The sequence below is a fragment of the Phoenix dactylifera genome, unplaced genomic scaffold, assembly GCF_009389715.1.
Source record: "Phoenix dactylifera cultivar Barhee BC4 unplaced genomic scaffold, palm_55x_up_171113_PBpolish2nd_filt_p 000100F, whole genome shotgun sequence".
Taxonomy (NCBI): Eukaryota; Viridiplantae; Streptophyta; class Magnoliopsida; order Arecales; family Arecaceae; genus Phoenix; species Phoenix dactylifera.
The window spans coordinates 1,081,551-1,104,531 of record NW_024067682.1 but is presented as its reverse complement, the minus strand read 5'-3'; the positions used below and the strand labels follow the sequence as shown (position 1 = coordinate 1,104,531).

At 38.5% G+C, this 22,981-nt stretch overlaps 2 protein-coding genes across 3 annotated transcripts in view; one reads left to right on the top strand and one right to left on the bottom strand.

Annotated features, from left to right (window-relative positions):
* Window positions 1–16,731, top strand: part of LOC103720838 (AP-5 complex subunit zeta-1) — a 54,651-nt gene extending 37,920 nt beyond the window's left edge. For both annotated transcript variants that reach the window (XM_008810763.3, XM_026809895.2), the window contains 8 exons: window positions 1,779–1,926; window positions 2,014–2,090; window positions 3,363–3,434; window positions 6,629–6,676; window positions 9,866–9,993; window positions 10,083–10,242; window positions 10,354–10,555; window positions 16,052–16,731. In XM_008810763.3, coding sequence (XP_008808985.1) covers window positions 1,779–1,926; window positions 2,014–2,090; window positions 3,363–3,434; window positions 6,629–6,676; window positions 9,866–9,993; window positions 10,083–10,242; window positions 10,354–10,555; window positions 16,052–16,101 — 885 coding nt within the window. In that variant the 3' untranslated portion in view covers window positions 16,102–16,731. The remainder of the gene's footprint in view (window positions 1–1,778; window positions 1,927–2,013; window positions 2,091–3,362; window positions 3,435–6,628; window positions 6,677–9,865; window positions 9,994–10,082; window positions 10,243–10,353; window positions 10,556–16,051) is intronic.
* Window positions 16,732–19,772: 3,041 nt separating this feature from the next.
* LOC120104780 lies at window positions 19,773–20,528 on the bottom strand. The gene is made up of 3 exons (XM_039116540.1): window positions 20,466–20,528; window positions 20,024–20,374; window positions 19,773–19,915 (listed from the first exon to the last, which is right to left on the bottom strand). The coding sequence occupies exons 1-3, from the start codon at window positions 20,520–20,522 to the stop codon at window positions 19,859–19,861; spliced, it is 465 nt and encodes a 154-aa protein (XP_038972468.1). The 5' UTR covers window positions 20,523–20,528; the 3' UTR covers window positions 19,773–19,858.
* Between the last annotated feature and the right edge of the window lie 2,453 nt (window positions 20,529–22,981).

Sequence of the window (22,981 nt, the reverse complement as noted above, 5' to 3'; positions counted from 1 at the left end):
GAATTTATGCTTGAGTTAATCAATCTACAACTGTTGTCACACCCATGATCTGATGCAGAATCACTAATGGGATGTTTGAGTCATTGTTACCATCTTATTGTCACCAACTCACCATGCATTAATGGCAGTTCCATAAGAGGATCACCTAGAGTCATCCATAGCTTTAACAGTTTTAGTCAACATTGAAAACCTTTTCTTCGTCAGCCGATGCAGAATCACCATGAGGTGATGTAAAATTAATATTTGGATGCTTGAGTCATTGTTACCATCTTATTATCACCAACTCAATATGCATTAATGGCATTTCCATAAGCGGATCACCTAGACTCATCCACAGCTGTAACAGTTTTAGGTGTAGCAAACTGAACCTATTCTTTTTCAGCTCGAAGCAAATCATCTAAACATTGTGTTGACTAACCAATTGACCTCAAAAGCTTAAGCTGATGGGGAATGAGTCAATAATGTGCATCTCTTAATACATTGTACATGCTACACATGTACATCATGTTAGATATCAGAAGCTGATACCAGTAGAAAGGAACTCATGACATGTGAACACTCATCTCATGAATTTTCAAGAATGCAATAGATGAAATATAATGATGCTGTTTGGGTGCCAAATCTAACAGAGTATCTTATAAAGCGCCTCTTAGGTGAATGATTTGATTTGTCCTATATGAGGAACTAAAAAAAAAGCAAAAGATAGGAAACCTGGATACAACAATGCCCCATTTATATGTTTGTATGCCTGGAAGAAGAGGAAGTGTGATCAGTTCAATTGTAATAGTGAGATGTTTTATGCAATTTGTTGATTTTAGTTTAGCTTCATGGTGACTATTAGTTTAGTTCAATTGTAATAGTGAAATGTTTTTGCATGCCACGTTTGATGCATATTTTGGAATCCTTCTTGTGGAAGAGTTGGCGAATCAGAGATGCGGATTAGTCAGAGGTCTTTTCTGGACAGTGACATTATTGACAGCTTTGAAAGAAACAAGCTTTAGTTTGCATGTTGTAGTGCACATATTAGTCACTTCCATATAGATATTACCCCTGCATGCCATATGGTCTTGTTTACATGCATGCATCATGTATAAGGAAAGAGAAAACAAAAGCAATAGCAAATAGGTTCTTAGTTATTATTGAAATCACATGTTTGTTGTTATCCTCTTAGTGAATGTAAGCTTATTAGGATAAGTTATTTTCATTCGAGATCTCATTGTCAAAGGTCACATGAATATGTTAAATTTTTAGAGCTGCATTCCAGTAGTTCACTGGCCCGACATTGGCGTGATTCATGAACTGCTCTGCTGTGCCATGCCTGTGCTTGGCATGAGTGCATCAATATGCAGCCATGTCGTGTGCCAGTAAGGTATCTCTGTTGATTGATACAGATGGATCTCTAATCCTCAAATATGTGTTCTTTTTCATCGGCTAAGAAGCTAAGACTTAATTTATGACCAACATTAAGTTTGAGAGGGGTGGTTTCATGCTAAAATCTTGACTTGAGTATCATAACTTTTCTCCAATTAGGTTTCCTAAATGCAGCCCACCACTTAACCTCCCATCCCCAAACATGTAATTAACATAAAAAAGTCATTATCAAATTTACCCTTGGAGGATGGAAAGCTAACTGTTGATCTGTTTTTTTCCCCTATTTCAAGAAATCTCCTCTCCCATGCACCTTGAAAGTTAACCATGGAAAATTCAATTTGTAATGTTTCCCTTGAAGGATAAAGTGGTAATTGCTGATCTTTTTTTCGTTTTTTGTTGCATTTCAGATGCGCCATTGGACCTCTCCTTCGATGGTTTCATTATTGCAAGCTACTACCAACGCCCCTCAGTCTGATAGGCTGAGACAAGCACTTTATATGACACCTCGGTTTCTTGCTCTATATTTTACAACAGCATTGAGAGATGTCAATGATTGTATGTTGCATGTATTATTTTCTCGTTATGTTGTTTCATCTTAAATTGGACTCATGGTACAATGAACTTTCTATATGAATATTGCAGCAATGTTATGTGCATTACTTCCACTTCTTATGTCGAGATTTGATACAATGTTCCCGGACAAGGTTTTCTCTTTTGAGGTAGGTGAATGACGAGCATGAATTGCAAAAATTCTTTATTCTTTTAACTTGATATTTTGATCATTAATTAATAATTGAAAGCAAGGCTTGCCGTCTCGGTACCAGACCCTGTACCGGTACCATCTTATTACTATGTCGGTAGTATGGTATCCGATTTAGCATACCAAGTGTCAGTATGCCCTCTCAATACTGTATACCGGTTCGGTACCAGTAAAGTATGGTACAGTCAGTATACATCGATACGGTATGGTACGGTTGGTATACACCAGTACGGCAAACCTTGAGTAGTATTCTTTCATGTATGCTTGTGCATATGTGCTCAAATATGAACACTGCTAGAGTGCAAGAAAATTGATTCAAAACATTGTAATATGGAATTTATGGAGTTCAAAAGTTGTTTGCTGGATGAGATGAATTAATATCTAATTGATTTTCAGTCTTAAAAGAAACAGCTTATCTTAAACTATGAATTAGTTAAACAACATTCAGAATTTAATTAGATGTATATTCTATGTTTTTGTAATATTTTTATAGTGTCTTGATAACTGATACTAGACCAGACATACATCTGGATCCGATTCGTTGCCACATCATTATGGTTATTTCTTCAAATTCCCTTTGTATTCCTATAATATAATTAGGTTGCAAATACTGGATAGAAAACCCATGATCAAAGGTCCGCAAAACCCCTGCCTAGAACTGTACGATACATTACCGATTTGATACGGTATGTTGGTACTATACGCAACCTATATGAAGACAAGCTTCTAACATTTTTTTATCACTCCCAGCCCCAGAATGGGTTGGTATTGGTAGGTTCCTGGAGATACGGAGCAGTTCCGCTCATTTCAGACTGTTATAGACTGTTTCAGCTCATATACTGAACCAAACTTCGGTACTGTATAGGTACCTTACCGTTAAGTACGGTATGGCCGGTATAGGACAGTTAGGGTTGGTATGGTAGACCTTGACCGTCATTGTAACTAAATCTAGTTTGTAGAAGAATTTTAGATGTATCAGCAACCCTAAACCTTAATAGCCCAATTCTTCAACCTAGACTGCCCCTTCTGTTTTTAAAATCCCTTAAAGCTTCCCCACTCCTTTGTGTTTTGCTGATTTAGGTAACAACGCCTTCAAGCCACTCCTTGGCTTTTTGATGACTGTGAAATCAGGAACAGATGTTTAATAATTAATAGTTTTGAATTAGATCAATTTTTAGGAAAATAGTCAAAATACATTAAGCTCTCTCTTCTATTAATTTCTGCTTTGTAGGTTCGAAAGAGGTTTTCAGATTTCATGCTAGCTGCATTTCAACGATCACCTGATTTTATTGCACTGCTGAAGGTACAGTATTTACTAGTTTTTATATAACAAATTGAAGTTAGCTTTGCAAATCTTTACAAGATTGTGGCTATGATCTATGGATGTATGTTTGGAACTGAACTTTATTCACTTTCAGGATTTTATTTTAATTGTAGATCTACTTTATATAACAACTTTTGGTATCCTCTTCTTTGTGTAAACTAAGGGCATCTTTGGAAGGGATGGGATTCATTCAAATCCGACTGGATTTTCCTATTCTAACAATCGTTGGTGTAGGATTGACTGTTTGGGAAGTTGAATGTGTGGAATAAAAAGCCTCCAGAAAAATGCAGATCTGACAGCATAAAAAGAAAAGTCCTAGGGTATACTTTTTGTTGTCCGGCATTCATCATGATGGCGCTATCTCCCTTTGCTTCTTGTCCTTGTCTGCCCCAGCTGGAAGGTAGCAGACACCATCTGCGATATCACCCTGAAGTCCATCCCCTCTGCATCTGAGATGGAACTTTCCATGTTCCTTTAGCTTAGACCTTGTCAAGGCATCCCTCTCGGTATTGATGGAGCGAGAATGGTGGGAAGCACCATGATAGCAGTGGTAGGATGAATAAGAAGGCTGCGGAGGATAGTAGTTTCTGTATCATGCTGCTTTACTGTGCTTTCCAATGATTTATGAAATGCCATTAGTAGAGATACCTATTCAAGTCACTATGTGTTTGGTCAGATTTCAATGTGGTTTTTGGGGTAATGGTTCAATAGAACAATGTGCATTGGTTGTTGTGATGGTGAACCTGGACTTGGTTGTCTAGGTTAGAGTACGTGAACTTAAATTCTTAAGTGGTAAGCATTTTAATAACTACTGGATTGGAATTATTAGAACTTAGAACTTAGATTATTGTAGTTCAGTTGTTGAAGTTTTGGTAGCAGGGTATTTGTCTGATGCCCTTGTGAAAAAAATATTGCACAAACACGTCATATTGGATAGTCTTGTCTTAGCTTAAGATACAGATATTGAAGTGAGTATTGAGTAAGGAGATAGCTGTTAGAGTCTGAGTGGAAAAACCTATAGCTCTTTCTTAAAGATTTTTTTTGGCATTTTAATTGATATACATGAATTGAGTTGTGAATGTCTTCAACATTCCAGTTCTCTGCTTACTAAAAATATGTAACTTTGAAATTTCTAGGCACACAAACAGTGATGTAAGTGGGTTTTGAATGTGTTTTCTGTGAACGAAATCATTGGTTTTGATATACTTTCATATTAAACACCATATTTCATGTATTACATTTTTTATCTTTTATTTTGTATTTCCTCGAGTAGTCCTTTTTAGGTTTTGTATGGATGCTACTATTCATAGGAAACATCTATACATTTCATATATATAAAGAACCTCCTCCTGTCACAAAGTAGTCTTTAATTCACCCTTTTTTGCTAGAGTATCCTGTATGAGAAAAAACCCAGAAGAGAGAGCATCTACTCTTTTTTTCTTTAACATTATATATTTTAAAGGAGCATACATGCAATTACATGCTGTCCATTCGAAGCAAGGATTGTTGTGCTGAAACTAGGGCCCAAACCGGCTGCCCAGTGGCATGAGTCGGTATGCCCCCATGCCGTTCCATGCCGGGCTCATACCGACACAATAGAGGAGGCGGGGAGAGAGAGAGAGCCGAAGAGAGAAAGAGAGAGAGAAGGGGGAGAGAGGGAGGGTGGCGGACATCTGGTGGAGGCCAACAAAGAGCCGGAGAGCTGCGTGGAGGGGCGGAGGAGGGGCTCCACTTTCGGTTCCCTTGTTTCATTTGAAATAGGGGTCTCGGAAAGAGCTCCTTTTAAAAAAAATTAAATAAAGGTGGCAAGGGGTTTGCCGACTTGACTTAAAATTTTCGAAAATAAAAAGGAGTCCTCTTCGGGACCTGTTTCGAATGAAACATGAAAACCGGAGGCAGAACCCCCCCTCTACCCCTCCGCGCGGCTCTCTGGCCCTCCGTCGGTCGGCCGCCCCCTTGTTCTCTCATCCTCTCCCTCTCCCTCCCCCACTCCTTTCTCTTTTCCTCTCCTTCTCCTTCTCCCCCTCCGTCCTGGTTTCTCTTTTGGTTGCTGGAACCGTCTCGGTCTGCAACTGGTACGGCTCAGTACGTCCATTCAGGATAGTTTCGACATCATGATTCGAAGCATTATTGACCTTTACTCGTCCGCAGAAGGCTGGTCCATGGCATTATGAATGTATCTCATGAGTAGGACAGTATATCAATCGTGGTGCACAGGGGTCTCAATATAGTTCAAGGGGAGTGCTGCAGAAATGTCTCCAATATCTGAGCCACATTTGAACCATATTTTCTATTATATATTCATTTACTTCTTGATCTGATTTAACTATGAATAAATCCTATGCGACCCCTAACATGACTTTTTCCCAACAAAAATATGTTGTTTTGTTCTCATTTTCCTGAGTAAAAAATAGAGGGGATGATGTTTTTCATATTGGTCCTCTTTTAAAGGGTGAAGCATGTTTGCTCTTTTTTTTGTTAAATAAATTTATTTTAATTTTGAAACTCATAGATTTGAGAAGGGCCTTGGCGCAACAGTATGGTTGCTTTATTATGACCTAGGTGTCATAGGTTCAAAATATGGAAACAACCTCTCCGCATGCAAGGGTAAGGCTGCATGAATCTGACCCTCCTCAAACTCTGCTGGCTGGAGCCTCGTGTGCTATGATGCCCTTTTTATTTGAAACTTATAGATTTATTTTTCTTTCTATATCCACACAGTAGATAGGATTAGGTGTCTATAGGATTTTCCACCCACTAGATAGCTGGTCATTTCCTACAAGATGAAAATCTAAATCAGTAAATTCCTATCCTTAGTATAAATATTCTAATTGCCCAAGTATGTCCTCAGTGTAGTACCTGACTAAGAGCTTAAAATATGTGAAACTTTTGTAATTGTAATCATCAAAGATAACCACTTCAAAATACCATAATTTTGTCATGGCAAACTTAAATGAGAGTGATCATAATTCCAAGTTGAAGTTTACACTAGTGAGGTAACCTCTACCAAAGTAAGTGTGATTTTGTAAAACCCTAGTGTAAGATTTGTTTGATAGTGTGATTAGAAAATAGAAAAACATAATAGATGTTTTTTTCTTTTTTACATTTGGAGTGTTCTTTGATTGTAAAATTTTGCAATATATTTACCTGATCAAATGGAAATGCAATTGCAGAAACCTATCACAGACAGACTTGGGGAAGCATATGACAGTCCTGCCAAGGTAAGAACATCCCCTCTGTCCATGTATGCCCTTTCTATTCCTTAATTTAAAAGATATTGGAGCTCATAATGTGAGATTAATATCTTAATTTCTTCCTCTCTGGTTTTGTTTTGCTATTTATTATGTTCCAAGATCATGGTGAGCGAGAATATTAATCGTGGAGTTCTGTGCTGAGCTTATAAGTCCTATTAGTCTATAGATTCTAACATAAATAATCTGCAGACATTTTTTTGATAGGTCCCATATTTTGTGTGAGGTTTGTCCTTGATCTTTCTAAACCATATGGTGATGTGTTTTAAAAAAAAATGTACTAATGTTTTCTCTGATGCCGTGTGTCTGATAGGTATAGAAGTGAAAAATGATCATGAACATTCCTCATTTTAACAGTTGACGACATACAATGAGCCTATTTTGTGTCTGTATCTCTTTAACCAGATCTAACTTTTTTGTATTATTAGTCTTGGGCAATACTCGAATGACAACTGCCTTGAATATATCAGTGGTTTTCATGTTTAATAATACTGCAATTATGTCAGATCCCATGTGCACCAGTCAAATGGCGCGTGTATATTGGCTCTATGAGATTATGCCGGACAAGACATTGGCTTTGTCTCAATTGTTTTTGTTTGATTTCATCAAAATTTTCCCTTATTTGTGACAAATGAAAGTTATACCCATGTTGGTGGGTGGGTGGGGGCCTGGGGGGTTTGCAGCTAACTTCATTTATTGATCTGGAAGTAGAAGTATTAGTTCTAAATGGGGATTAGATGTAGGGCTAGATTTCCATGCTCAAATTGCAATGGCCCAAAATTTCCTGAGATCTGACCATCATAATTAATCAAAACTTCATTAAAATTAAAATCCTCAAAAGGAACCATGACATCCAACAATATAACTAAAATTATAAGTCAAAACATTTAAGACAAAATTCACTTTAGAACTTGAATATATCCTCTAATACACAATATTATACCTTCAACAATATCGACACAACATGAAAACTATGATCTGGTGTCGCTTCCATAATCACTAGATTCAAATATTAACTTCGAAATATCAAGTCCACCTAAAGTAGGTCAACTAAGGCTTTAATAAATCACCCTAAAAAAATTGTAAAAGAGACAACGTGAGCTACAAAGCTCTGCAAGTAAACTTCTATTATGGTCAAGAATTTAAGTTTTCATTGAAAAACACATGGCTCCTAATCATAAAGCAGATCAAATTATCACTAAAAATCCAAGTGTCAGTTCACTGAAATAAGGTGAAATCAAAAAGTTTCAATAAGAAAACACAATTGCGCTGAAAGAGTTAAAGCATATGATTATCAAAAAGAGTTCAGATAATTCATGCTAGATCACAAGTCATATATTCTTCAAAAGTTCAGGCAAAGGTTCAATGAATCACGCCGAAAATGAAAATTCCAGAAATTAAAATCCACAAATAGGAAATCAAAACACATTTACATCAAATTCTAATATTTTATATAGTTTTACATTATCTTGTCAAGTTATACCCTTGAGGCCACTCAATATCCTCATTGCTAGTGCAAATGAGGCCATTCATATCCTCAGAGTTCACTCATACTGCTTGGCCGAGGGTTCAGTTGTGCCACCTGGCCAGAGATTCCTTATCGATAATTCAAGTGACACCACTATATACAACCTTTCATAGGATCCTTATAAATTCTTATTGGTAATCCAAGTGAGGCCTCAAATACCACCCAGACAGAGGTTCCTCGAAGAAACTCAAGTGAGGCCTCTCAAGTTCTTCAATTATGACACTTATTTTATATTTGAAAATGCTCAGAAATATCAGATGAAACATTCATTAGAAGCTCCAAAAATAAACACATGTAAGCGAATTTCTAGTGAGAGGAGAATCTAAAGTCAATCATAAGTATAACATAGCAATGAATGATTCATAAATTTTTCATAATTTCACGAAGAAACTAGAACATGATTTTAAGGTAGCATAGGACCATGAACAATTTCAAAATCATCGAAACAGAGACAGCTTTAGAAACTAAATCAATTATAGTATCCAAAATTCAAGAAAACCCATGGTTTAAAAAGTGGCTAGTGGTCCAAGGTATCAAAATAATACTTGATCTCGAAGGATTTGATGAACCAATTTCTGTCAAAATTCTGATGCAAAACATACTTGGACCTTAGGGTTTCAAAGAATTTCAAAACCATTCAGAAGCTTAACACTGATTATGGGATTCAAAGATACTAGTGAATTTAGAACTTAAATGGAGAAGGTTACAAGGAAAATCATGTTATTTTGGAAAGAGCCATGCATCTAAGACTTTCAAATCATGAATGAGCTTAAAATCGACTAAGAGATTCGAAAGAAACACTAATCTGACAAAAACTTAAATCTAAAGCCATGGAGAAAGTTACTTACCTAATGAAGAAAATGAAACACATCATATCCAAGTTTCATAATCATCTACTTCTTGTTCTTCTTCATTTCCTTCTCCTCTCTGGAAAACCCATCCATTCCTTTCCCCCTCCCTGAGTTGCCCCCTATCACCCTTTATTTACAGAGTTATGGAGTTGGAAGGGCAGTTTAGAAGGTGGGGTCCACTAGGTCGGTTCCTCTAAAAAGGTGGATCAGCTCAGTCAGTTGGCAGGGCAGGTGGGTTAAGATGTGGCTTAGCAGGCAGTCCACTTAGGACAGTCGAGCAGGTAGATTGGCAGACTTATTTACATGTATTATTGTTCAAGTAACTTAAGACATTACATGTAAACAAGAAAGTGCGGCAAGTGCCCCTTATTTGAATTTGTCAAAAATTCTTAAAAATTCTAATTCTTCAAGAGTAAGAAGTTAATTTCCCAAATTTAGTTCAGAGCTCTGATTTTTGGCTCCAAGACAAAATTGTGTCTTTTTAAATGCAATGGTATTTCTCGAACCTTATAGTTTTGTGAATTTTTTTTGTACCTAAATATGAGTAAAACTCAAAACTCTGGTTTGAAATTAGTCTCCAAGGCATATGACCTAAAATGATGCTTGACAACACTAAGCACATTCCATAGTTTCAAGGATCACACATATAGATGTATTTGTAAGTTTTCTAGTTATAAATTTGTTTGCAACTCATATATGTAAATGCATTTTATATGTGGGTTATATAAGATAAAATATTATCTGCATGCCCTTCTGAAAAAAATATCTTTCCTTGCACAGACAGAGTTGGCATTGCATTTGTGTTGGGCCATTGGGGAGCATGGAGCTGGTGGCATCTCTCACAAGGATGTGGCTCGTGAGCTATTTGAGAGCTTAGAATTGCTTTTATATGAGAATCTTTCATCTAGGTTGGTCCAAAGCGTAGCAAAAATATAAGTCTTCTGAAACTGAATACTGCAGATCTGTTTTTAATGTTGTTTTATCTTGTCCTGGGCAGTCGTTTGGGCTTGGGACAGGAGTCAGCTGTTGACTCAAATATTGCTGCTTTTAGAAAATCTTCGCAAGCTAGACTTCTTTGCTTTGTGGTGACAGCAATCGCGAAACTTGCAACGTGCCACAATGAGCTACTTCCAAGGGCTCGAGTGTCATTAGCTAAGGTTTGTATATATTCTAGACCTATTTAGGAATTATAAATGGCAGGTTCATAAGCTTATCATTAGTTTTTCAAATCAATAATTGGAAGAACTTTTGCATTTCGTGTATGTCAGGTGGCTCGTTCTCGAAACTCAGACAGGAGGGTCTGGAGACGTGCTAGTGATTATTTGGGACTAATGAGTGAACCAGCAATCTGCTTGTCTGTTTTGGGATCCTCAACAAGGCATGTCAATGGTCCTGGCATTGTCAATTGGAGTGAAGGAGGATCGAAGATGATTGCTCATATTCCATTTTACATTCTTAACGAACAAGAAGGTAAGTAGATTTTTTTTAAAGTTTTTTCAGCTATCCTGTAGTGTTTCTAAGAAATACACAGGAATGCCTGACACCCGAATTAGGGATTGGATATCTTGTTGAAATAAGGTGTTCTCCATGTAAACGTTCAAATATTTGAATATTTATTAAGTTTAATTACAAATAGGGAAGGTCAAATTGCCTAAATAATAAAGTGCCTTCCAAATGGATACTTAATGAGAATACAAAAAATCATAGTCAATCTTATACAAGTTTTCCTTTGCTTGTGTAACTGTTTGTTATATTATAGTTATATTGCTTCTGAGCCACTCTGAGATTCTTCAAATTTTAGTTAATTTAACTGGATTCCAGCTACACATTTATATTGGCCTTTGAACAATGTTAGCTTGTTTGCTTTAGTACCCACAATTTCTTTAACTACCCAATGTTTCTTTAAGTATTTTTTAAATTTGATTTTGTTTAAGTGGACTTGTCAGGAAGCGTGTTTACCTAGAATGTGTAGTAGACTGAAGATACTTTATTAAACATTAACACTACTAGTATTAGTCCGAATGTTAGATGCAGGGGTTCTGGTCCCATTAGCAGCCATTTGTAAAACTAACATCATGTAAAACAGCCCTAGGGAACCCTTTTAATGCCATAGCACGCATAAGTCCTAGCTTTTATATCATGCAAATCCTATTTATATCATTATTATATTTGCTATCCTATAGCATTAAAATTAATCTTTCACATATAGAAATTAGGACTTAATTACATTTATTACATGTGCATAGCATTGTATGGGTTCCCTATGCTTGTTTGCACTATAAGATCTCATTTAGTCTGTAGATATTGTTTCAACTATTTCTCAAATTTCAATTCTTAATAATTTCAGGTGGAAGATGCAATTTAATTATTAGTACAAGTTAGTTTGTGTTTCATATCTACTTTGTACTTGAGGTTAAATATATGGTAGTTTCTTAATTATGAATAGAGTTCTTTAGGTAGATGTATGTCTAATAAGACTCTTTTAGGGTTTAATTTTTGCAAGATTTATGTGATTTGCTATAAGGAGAGCTTAAAGAAGGGCATCCCAATGCATGAAGCTCCCACCACTATGGGGTCTAAGGACGGTTAGATGCAAGATTCACCGAACTGGTATTGGAGATTGTACTGGCTGGCAACCGGTTTCATATGGTATACATTGGTACCATATCATTTTGGGGCATGCAGAGAATTGGGAGAGGGAGTGTCACGCCCCGGATCGGGTCCGCGCCACGGCCGTGCTACTGCAAGCTACTGCCCGCAATAACACGAAGTCTCATTACTAATAATTCATAAACAAAAGGGTCATTTCATTCATAAAGTATTTCTCCAAAATGGAGCAGTACAGAGCTCTAAATTTGTACATCCAAAATGAATTTTCCCACCTAAAAGTCTTCCGGCTCTCTGCTCCTAGCACCCTATATATCTGAAAGAAAAACAACAGAAGATATATATGAGCTATGTGGCTCAGTAAGTGACCATGTACTATCTTACCGGATCAAGCATAAGAATTCATACAATTAGCATTATTTAAAGGAGATAGCAGTTATAGCAAAATGCAACATTTCATAAAGAATATATTCAAAAATCCGTCATAAAACAATGTATGCTCTGGCCAGGCAAGTTCATAAATGTCACGGCCCGCCTGTGCGGGGCAAGTGACCATCGGGCCCACATGAGGAGGAACACGGGGCTCCCCGGCCAATTGTCCGGTTCCGGGGTTCGTACGCGCGCGCATGCGCCGCACTTAACCCCTCACTGATTTTGCTTCTTCCCAAAATGTATCTGCAGGATTTGGAAACACCCGTCTCATATGCCCAGGCTCATGATCATGTTTCAAATATCATTTTCATGCAATATATCATAATCATAATTCATACCCAATCATATATTCATGAAGAAATACTATTTAACCAAATTCATGAATCACATGCAATCATATGCTTGATCCTAATTTTGAGAAAATACACTATATCAAATACTATTTCATCATTTCATACTTTCAACTTAAACAGTGATTTGCAATCCATAAGATTTGTGCAGGGTCACTTACCTCGGTTCGCTCTCGGAACTTTAATCTTGTCCTGACAAATTCTCTATACCTATTAAATAGTTCAAAATATATTTTTCATTATTCATCTATTTAAAACTCCGAATTAAACTTGAATAGATCTTAAATTCCAACCGGGTAATTGAACTAAAATCCACTTATTCCCTATTTATTTTATTTTTATTTTTATTTTTATTTTTCCTTTCTTTTTCTTTTTCTTTTCCTTCTCTTTTCTTTCTCTTTTCTTTTTCTTCTTTTCTTCTCCTTTCTTTCCCTTTTCTTTTTCTTCTTTTCTCCTTCCCGAAGCTTCTCCCGACTCCTCTCTTCCTTCGACCGCGAAGAGAGGAGGGTAAGCTCGGGAGGGACCGAGCCAGGGCCGGCCGGCTCCCGCAGCCTTCACCCGCAACCGAAGCCCGCGGCGCCCTCGGCTGCGCTCGCGGCCGACGCTCGACGCCCGGGTCCTCGGCCGGCCTGTGGCCAATGCTCGTGCCGGCGGCGCTCGCAGCCGAAGCCGGTGGCCGCCGCACACGACGACGAACCGGTGAGTCTCCTTCCTTTCCTCTCCATTCTTTCTTCCTTTCTTTTCTTCTCCTCCCTTTCTTCTCTTCTTCCGATCCCTCTTTTCCTTTCCCCCTTTCTTCTCCCGCGAAGGGAGGAAGGCGAGCTCGGGATGAGGGCAACGGAGTTCTCGAGAGGGCTGGCCGAGGCCGGTGGCGCCTATGGCAGCCCTCCCTTCTCCCATGGAGAGACGCGCTGGGAGAAGCTAGCAGCGTCGTGGGATGCCCACGGTTGAGCCCACGGCCGCTCCCCGCGATGGTCATGGCGCTCACGGCCGGGCTGCAACGCTGCGGTGCTCGTGACCGGGACCAGCGGCGCCGGCGACGCTCGCGGCCGCATGCGATGAGCCTTCTTTCTTCCCCTTCCTTTCTCTCTTTGTTTCTTTCTTTCTTTGTTATCTCGAATAAATCAAGAGAAGAGAAGGCAGGGGGCTTACCTAGCTTCCAGGGAGTAACAGCGACGACCCCTGCTTCGACGCCTAGGTGGACGGTTCCGAGACCCCGTTCTGAGGGAGGACGGTGAGATCCATGTAGATAGGGGGGGTTTGGGATTTCTTAGGCGGTGATCATTGCTTTAGCAACACCGCTTCAGCGACGCTCGACAGCTAGGCTCCCCATATCCCCTCAATTAGCACGAGGTGGCAACCCTCAAATGGGTTGTCAATCATGGGCCCAAGTTGGCCCATGAAGTGTCCTGGCCCAATGCTCAAGCATGGGCCCAAAAGGTTATTGGGCCCAGTTATTACAGGGAGAGAGGGAGAAAGAGAGAGAGGAAGAGAGAGAGGGGGGAGGGTTGCGGGAAACCTTTAACTCTAACCTTAGCGGAGCAAGAGAGGGAGGGAGGAAGCGGGAGGGCCGAGGGAAAACCCTCACCCTAACCCTAGCTAGCAAGAGGGAGAGTGAGAGGGAGGGAGGGAGGGAGAGGGAGGGACGAACTTACTGGAAAATGTGTGGGGGGGTGGGGGGTGGGGGGGGGGAGGGGGTTTTAATGAATGAACCAGGGGGGTTTTATCCTCAACCTGCCCTATCTCAAAATTATAGTCTGAAATGGGCCAGTCCCCGACCAAGCCGGTTTAGTACACCTTGAACCGGCCAATTCAGCATGGTTCGACCATCCTTAGACATGGGTACACTGCCTTAATCCTGCGTGTGGAAAAAATATTTTTCTCTCAAATTTGTGACACGTAGTTCATAATGGAGCAACCATATATTTGCTCCAAGGCCTGTCCTCTAGTTGCTATAAGGAGAGTAACACATAACAAAATGATAATTTAAATACTATAGATCTTATCTCTCCTACAATTTGATTTATTTCTTATCATCCCCATATGTTCTCCATTAAATTCGAGTAAGTACTAAAGAGAGATTAAAGGCCCTAAGTATCCATTGAAAAGCTCTAGAAGTGTTGTTCTTGGTTCCAACAATCTCTAAGATGGTTTTTCATAGGAGCATTAAGGAAAATGAGAATAAGGAAAGCTATGCGAGGTGTATAGCTATGCCATATGTTCATGCTAGATTCTTTTTGGTTGTCAAAATTTTTAAAATAAGCTAAAAATTTGAATAAACTATTTCTCAAATGTTAAAACTACCTTTGATCTATTATAGTATATTTTATATGATAATATGAGCTAGACTCGGCTACACTTGAGTGGATCTCCACTCAGATCCGATCAGGTCTGTATTGGATAATGAGGGTCCTATATCGATGGTCCGAGCTATTGGATGTGATCTGCTATCTCTAAATTACTCGCATACCAAAAATCATATGATTTGGAGATCTAGACCTATGCATCAAGTAGTTAGAAAATTGGAAGATCTAAATAACATTAAATTATATATATTTTTTATTATCACTTGATGTCTCCAAATCATATAATTATTGGTGTGTAAAAAGTTTAGAGATAATAGATCGCCATCCAACGGTTCGGATCTTTGATGTGGGATCCTTATTGTCCAATGTAGACTTGAGCGGATCTGAGTGGAGTTCCACTCAAGTGTAGCAGAGTCTAGATCATGATAATATTCAGGATTTTGCTATGATGCTTCCTAAGATATTATATATAATAAATTTTTATTTTTGTATGCCATCCGTTTTGTGATGAATGGTCCAGATTTTCTCAAAAGGTAACCAGTTACGACCGGTGGAAAGTCCATGTACAGATGGCAAGTATCGTAATTTGGATAAAATCCGGGGGTTATAACTGATATCTTGTAACATGATAATTTCGTAATTTGGGCAGCTTTCAGGGGTCAGAACCGATCCCTATATCAGACAGTTGCAAGCTTTCATTTTTTTCGTTTTGATGAGGAACCCTCTTCTCCTTTGTCTCCCGACTGTTCATCATTGTTGTACTTACCTCGGTCTACTTTCTCGTTGTAGCAAGTCCCTTGTTCCTCTACTCCAATGCCACTTCCTCCAACTCTGCAGCATCTCATTGGAAAACGGCCGCTGCTTAATCCTTCTGGCCCTTATTCTTTCACCAGCAAAATGGAGCACGTGATCAGAGGGAGTTGTGGGAGATGGATTATGGAACACGAGTCAAAGGGGTGTTGGAGTTGCGAGGGCAACTGGATGATATCGGTTTATTGTAAATTTTCTATTATAACTACTGAAAGCAAATGGCTGAGATTAATTCTTTTCTTTTGAAAAAAAGAAAAGCACCAAAGCAGATCTCTCATATTAATATTTAATATAATATCAATATTAGAATAATGTCTGTGGACATTATGCATCTACAATTTTAATTCTTTATTAATTTTGATGCCATTGATGATGATTTATATTTGGTCATCCTTTTTTCCTCTTTTTCTCTTTTAATATGTAGTATGATGCAGTTATCTTCTAAATTGTCTGTTTTGCAGGTCCGCCCTTTCATGACTTTTCCTTCTTTGATGTCTTTCCAAGAGTATGAGATATAATGTTCTGGAAAGGTGTCAGTAAATATTTGTATGACCTTGAATCGGTGAGGGGCTAGAACAGAGTGGACTACGTCTGCAAATTATGATGGCAGAAACAATGTTAAGAATTTTACGGTGCACAAAAATGACAAGATATCCTCTACAATCTTCCAGAGATGCAATTTTCATTCCCAAGGAATTGAGGAAGGCTCCTCTGAAATAACTAAATGTGTGCTTCATTCTTCTTTGACTGGCAATCTTGATGTCATATTTGCTTTGTCCCATCAGCTGGCAGGTGGTTGGCACGGCCCTGTATCTGCCCATCAATGATGTCTATTTGAGGCAACTAAAGCATGGTTGCAGAATGAGAGAGGAGCTCCAGAAACTGTACAAAAGGGTCAATAAGTCAAAATGGCCTTGGTCAATAGATCTTTGAATATAAAAAAATGTGTGACATGTAAAACAGATTTCGTTATGGTTTCTAAAAATAATTTTTCTGGGAGACTGAAATAAAATGCAAACATCTGTATTCTTATCATATTCAACATATTAAGATTTCTGATGACATCTTTTGTATGGACATTTAATATTGCTATGTTTCACTAGCGGCAATTATTGATTTAATCTATTCCAACGTTAAAGCATCAGTGCCTCTTACTTGAATGACAGTTTAGTTGGATGATGAACATGGAATTCTCTGTTATACCATAACATTTCGGTAATTCACTTGAATGATAACTTCTGTCTGTCAAACAGGCTTTTGTATATTGTTGAGAAATGTTACGTGGTCTGATATTCTACCTTGCAGAACATTCTGAGGTGTGATGCTGCAATTAAATCATCTGAGTGCATGTGGAAAATTTTCTCTGACCTTCTTTGGTATCAAAGTTGTTTACGGAGCACAATTTACAAAATAATTAGTGTACTGTTTGAATGTAATCATCAGGATACAAGGACGCCCTGGTTGGAGATCAGCTCTTCAATAGAAAATGAATAAGCAAATGAAAGCATATGATATGTCTGAGCAGGGGAGAAAGATAGCATAGCTGGCAAAATGTTGGCCCATGATAAGATGGTATCCATGCATATCATGTTCCTTAAAACCGAGGAAAAATAAAGAAAATTGGAGGCTAAAGCTATCAAACCCAACTCAACCAACCCTGCCTAGGCTGGAACCAGGCTCCTGGGTAGACCAAGGTTGAGCTCATGGAATCAGGTCTTATATTAAGACGGGGCGGAAATGTGGGCCAACGCTACTCAAGGTCAAAGCACCGACCTCTCTTTTAAAAGGTGAGAGGTAATACCATCCAAGGTAAAAGTCAGTGATGTCCATGCATGCTATGTCATCCAGTAGAAGAATATGATTTGATTGGAAACTAAAATTGCAGTTTGGAGGAGGTTGTGTGTTCAAACCATGGTAAATGTTTCATAAGTGTTTCGCTGACCAAAAAAACAAAACAAAAGAAAAGATTTGAAATTGCATTTACTTGATAGTTTACTACTACAGTTATATAATTGCTTGTTTGTCAGTGTTTTGTTTGCTTTGCTAATTCACGTTATTCCAACTGAAGAACTAGATGAAATGTGGCGAAGTTAAACTAAAATGATCATAGTTGCATTGTACTAGGTGAGTATGGTTAAATGTTTTTGAGTGTAACAAGTGCTGTTGTAAAGGGAGTTGGTTCTAATTCTAACTTCCTCAAATTCTAGTTGCTCAGCATTTGGCTACTAGGAGCTAATTCAGCTTCAATTAGTAGTGTTACTGTATCAATAGTCTTATTGCAAGTGATCTGCTCTTGGGGGGATTATATCCCTAATCCCTGTATGGTGTAGAGAGGTATGCAGAACACAGAAGATGCATATTAAATGTGTCAAGGGAAAAAAATACTAATACTAGGTCAAAAGATTGGAGTATTAAATGTGTCAAGGGAAAATTTATTAGGACCAGGTCAAAGGATTTAAGGTGCAAATTGGTTGGCAGGATCCTAGTGATCCAATTTGGACCAAATGTTAGATTCATGCAAGCAAGTCCAGTCAGGTGGGCGGGCCTTTGGTAAAGACCCACCGAAAAAAACATCATGGTCACAATAGGCTTTCTAGCAGATTTCGGTACACTGGAACTCTGCCTGCATTACTAATCTCTCCTCCACGGTTTGATAGATCTCTAACTGCACGGCTCTCCTGTTCAACTGGTCCCAGACAGGGTGACTTGCTGTCTCCCTAGTTTTTTTATCATTGGATCAGAGATTCACCAAGGGTTTGTTTGCATATTCCTATAGAATTAAGTTGAAAATCCTATAGAATTTATGGATGGGACTGTTTATTAAGCATGGCCCTGTATCAACCAAACACCACTAAGGCCAAATCCTGAGGGAAGGAAAAATAAAAGTGCCTTCAATTCATCTGAAGGAAGGAGTCAAGTTTGTCTCACCTCTTCGAAGTTGGAGTGCGTCAACCTCGATGGTCATGTTATCTTGGTGCAATCAGTCTGACTTACTGTATCAATTCACTGGTTGTTCATCTGGTTGGACTCTTCAATCCATTCTTTGCCCAGAACGAAGCTTCAGAAACTTTCTATGGATTAAAGGAATGCCGGGCTAAGGGAATTCACCTTCCGAATTTGGATACTGTCACTTTGCCCGAGTGTTTAGATTCTTCATCATAAAATTGACAAAGCAAAGGCACATCACTATGGCTTTCCTTCATTCTTCTTGGTTTGCCTCCCCTCCCCTCCCCCAAGCCAATTGTCTAGTTCCTTCAGCCAAAAGAAATTCTCAAATACCGCCTGTCTCTTATGCTGTTCGATTTTGAAGCCACCTCCACTGAAAACATCCTTCCTCTAAGCAAAATATCTTCTCTTGCCTCCATTCTCCACATAAGCTACCTGGGCTCCAGACTCGGTACTTATCATCAAATTACAAGCTATGATTTAGAATATTTGGAAGGCTAGGAATGAACTTGTTTCCAGCGGACATTTTGACCTTAGCATATTGTCATCTGCAATCATAGACATGGCTAATGAGCATCTCAGCTGTTGTTAAACGTGCAATTTGATATGCCAGTCAGTAGACGGAGCCTCCACCATGATAATTGATGCAAGTTATTTCACGTCTCCACACGTCTGTGCTTTGTCGTTTGGAGACATGCCTTAAGGGATGTACTACCAGGGTCCAATTTCATATCACCAAGTCCATTATTTTGCTACCCCCACTACGGGAATTATAAGTTTTACCGACGTTTTTTATGGCCTTTCCCGACGCTAATAAGCGTCGGCAAAAACCCACCCAACGCCAAACCAAGCGTCGTAAAAGCGTTGGTGATACCGGAGTGGGAAAGGTTTTCGCCGACGCTAAACAAAAGCGTCGGTAAAACCTGGGATTTCCCGACGCCAAGGAAAGCGTCGGTGTAGGAGCTATTTCCGACGTAAAAAAGCGTCGGCATAAACAAACTACAAGCTGGACCTGGCGGTGTTTTGCCCGACGCTTATAAGCGTCGGCGAAAGCCTGCCAGTTACTGCATTTTAACGACGCTTTAAAGCGTCGGGAGAGGATTATTTTTTTAAAAAAAAAGAATATTAGATAACATATGCATATCATAAATCAACATTTACATCAATATAAACCTGCATTACATTGATATCAACATAAATATTCAGGTCATTCAAAACATTCATATTGTTATACATGATTAATAAGTTTTAGAATTACATTGTACTTTGAAAAATATAAGAAAGATACATATAAAACTCCTTAAATAACAGTCTAAAAAGTATCAGGGACCGGATTCAGCACCATCATCATCTCTACGAGCTGTTGAAGTATCAGGAATCTACAAAAAAAAGAAGAGAAACTTTAGAAGTTAGAAATATGAAAATCATTAACTCATACAAAATAAGTGATAATTACGTAAAGTCATCAAATACATATAGTTATTTACCTGAGGAGGGAGAAATCGCTGTAACATAGATGAAATATGCTCAAGCTGAGACTGCAAAGTTTGTTGGTTCTGCTTCAGCTCCGCCAACTCTGCCTGATGGCGATCCTTCATATCTTCAATTGTTGTCCGAAGTCTACTAACTTCTGCATTGCTACTGTCTTCTCCAGCATTTCTAGTATACACGCCTACTGCAGACAACTGAGTGGGGGTAACCCCAACGCCATAATCCCTTACTCTACCATAACGCTCTGGGCCCAATAATTCAGCGAGCACCTGAGCTTCGACATGACTGGTCGCGTCGGATGATGATGACTCCCCGACGCGCTCTGAAATAAGAGTTGTTGCCCTGTCCTATATCTCTCAAAAGAAAAAGTCATATTAATGTATGCCAATAATAGAACTAATAAAAATATCGTTGAAAGATTCAAAGATGAATACATACGACTATATCTCTTGACTCTTCCCGAACAAAACTGCCATCTCGGTGGGTGTGAGTCATCTTATAAAACTCCACCTTACCAGGCTCCCTCCCATTATCATCCATCTACAACAAAAGATATATTGGCAAGCTAGTTATCATGATACATGCTATATAATAGAACAGTTTAAAATAGTTTCAAAAAGTTTCAAAAAAACTTACGAATTCAGCTCTACGTCGAGCATAACTCATCGAGCCTGAAGTATGAGGAACAGTCTGAGAGGCTCGTGCAGCTCTACCAATATTGGAATATGTCTTCCCAAAAAAGGAATAAACAATATAAATTTGTAATCTAAATTATTAGTAAATACAATATAAGGTATTGAAAAAAATATACACAACCTGAGCTTTCTCGGAAAACCAATAGTGGACAAGCTCCCTCCACTGATGAGGGATTACATCAGGAGGACAAACACGGGCAACCTCCTCTTCTGTCATACCATCGTGCTTCCAGTCCGCCTTTAACTTGGCCCTATATTCTTTCCACTTGCGGTTGACGGACTTCAGCACCCAATCATGGCTCTCTTTAGGGAGCAAAAATTTTTTCTACACCAAAGTAATTAAAGAATATTATAACAATGTTAAATCAAAAAATAAAATTGTGATAGTAAGCAAATTCAATTCTTTACCTCAATAACTTTAAGAAGCTCAACCTTATACGAAGGAAGCATTTCATTCCATTTCGTATAATTGAGCGGACACAACTGACCCTTCCGCGCAACCGATCCTAAAAAAGTCGATAAAATGCTTGCAGCCCTCTTGATAGGCTGCCCCAGTTCATTGCAATGTACCACAATCTTCTCATCCTCGCGTAGGCTCCACACGTCCCGTGCTCGAGTGGGTCCTCGTGTCCTCCTCACTCTTCCTAGTCCATCTATAAAAATAAAATAAAATATCCATCCATTAAATAAAACATTAAAGGCAAATGATTTAATATAATTAGATTGTAAAAAAAATTAATATATAAAATGTAAATCAAATTACCCTGGATGTTCACGTCATTCATGTCTGGACAATCAGCAGGTGGTACGTGCTCAGACTGAGACTCGTGTTGAGAGTGAGACTCATGCTGAAAATGGGACTCGTGCTGCTGCGGCTCGTCGGGCTGCTGGGGCTGCTGAGACTGCAGGGACTGATCGGAAGAAGATCCCACAGACGTGTATTGAAACTCAACATCTTTGAATCGTTTTCTTCGCGGCATGTTGTTACCTAGTATGCACAAAAAGAAGCAATATATCAACCTGTACAGAGAAAGACAGTCATTCTCTGTTATTACCTCAAAATGATTATGCCACATGTTAAATGCTGGAGTTTCTCCGGGCTTAAAATGCAGAATTCAATCATTTTTACCTCAGTAAGTGAGACCAAAAGGCAGTTCACCTTGCATGGAGAAGCAACTGAAAGATCATACTTTTTGCACCATATAGTAGCGACCGCATTGAGGATCCCTGATAATTGATGTATCTTGCAGAATAAACTGTTTCATCTGCTCTCTGTCACATTCTCAAATTTAATGAGGTAAATCCTGTTCTATTCAGAAACTTAATATATGCTACTGATTAGCTCTTCTTTTATTCATAATGCAAATTAACTTCTTTGGGTGCATATCCTGCATCAACCATCTGACTGTTAACCCCTTAAATGTCTTATTAATACTTCATGGCTTTGTGTTGCTTTCCTTTCCTTTCACATCATGCTGAGGATCTCTAGTGAAGTGACTGTTAACTCCTTTGTTTGAACGTAGGGAAATACTTGCTGAACTTACACATGAGATACAAGACAATGTTCAGACATGGGGGAATATGGCATTGAAATTTTTATTAGCATGACTAAAAAAGGTCAAGTGCCCTGGTATACAATTCTGCAACTTTGAATTCACCACATAACAACTTGGTAATAAATTGAAGCACTTCTCTTTTCTTGGTAATAAATTGCATTCATTTGCTCCATGAGATGGGATTACTTTCAACTAATCTAATTAGGTGTCTGGTTTCTGATATTCTATTTAATTATCCATGGGATTCAAGTATCTTATTTGATATTATCGGCAGAACTTAACTCAGACTTATTCATCTGTTTGCTTTCAAATACTGGTCCCATGTTGTGCAGTGCAGCATGTTGCCCAAGGTGACAACCCAAGAGGGGGGGGTGAATTGGGTTTTCTAAAAATTATGTTCCCTAATTTTTACTTTGAATAGAATGCAGCGGAATAATAAGATGTTATTTACTTAAGCTCTAGGCAATTACAAGTAAAGCAGTGGAAAATTAAGCTAGAGCAATTATACTATGGCTTTAGGGTGCAATTGATCTAAAATTAACTTATAGTTGTATGATCAATTTTAATCTATGTGTATGGTAAGAATGGAGTGGAAGCTAAGCAAACTCTAAACAATCACTTATAACTCTATAGAAAACAAAGCTAGAGATATTACACAATCAAGCATGAATGTAAGGCATGAAATACAAGAGATAAGGCATCA

Excerpts from the sequence above, each read along its gene's own strand:
- LOC120104780 (XM_039116540.1), bottom strand. The coding sequence starts at position 20,522 with ATGACTCACACCCACCGAGATGGCAGTTTTGTTCGGGAAGAGTCAAGA. Across the intron at positions 20,375-20,465 it reads AAGAGTCAAGAGATATAGTC|GACAGGGCAACAACTCTTAT; the intron begins GTATGTATTCAT and ends TGAGAGATATAG. Across the intron at positions 19,916-20,023 it reads AGCGATTTCTCCCTCCTCAG|ATTCCTGATACTTCAACAGC; the intron begins GTAAATAACTAT and ends TTTTTTTTGTAG.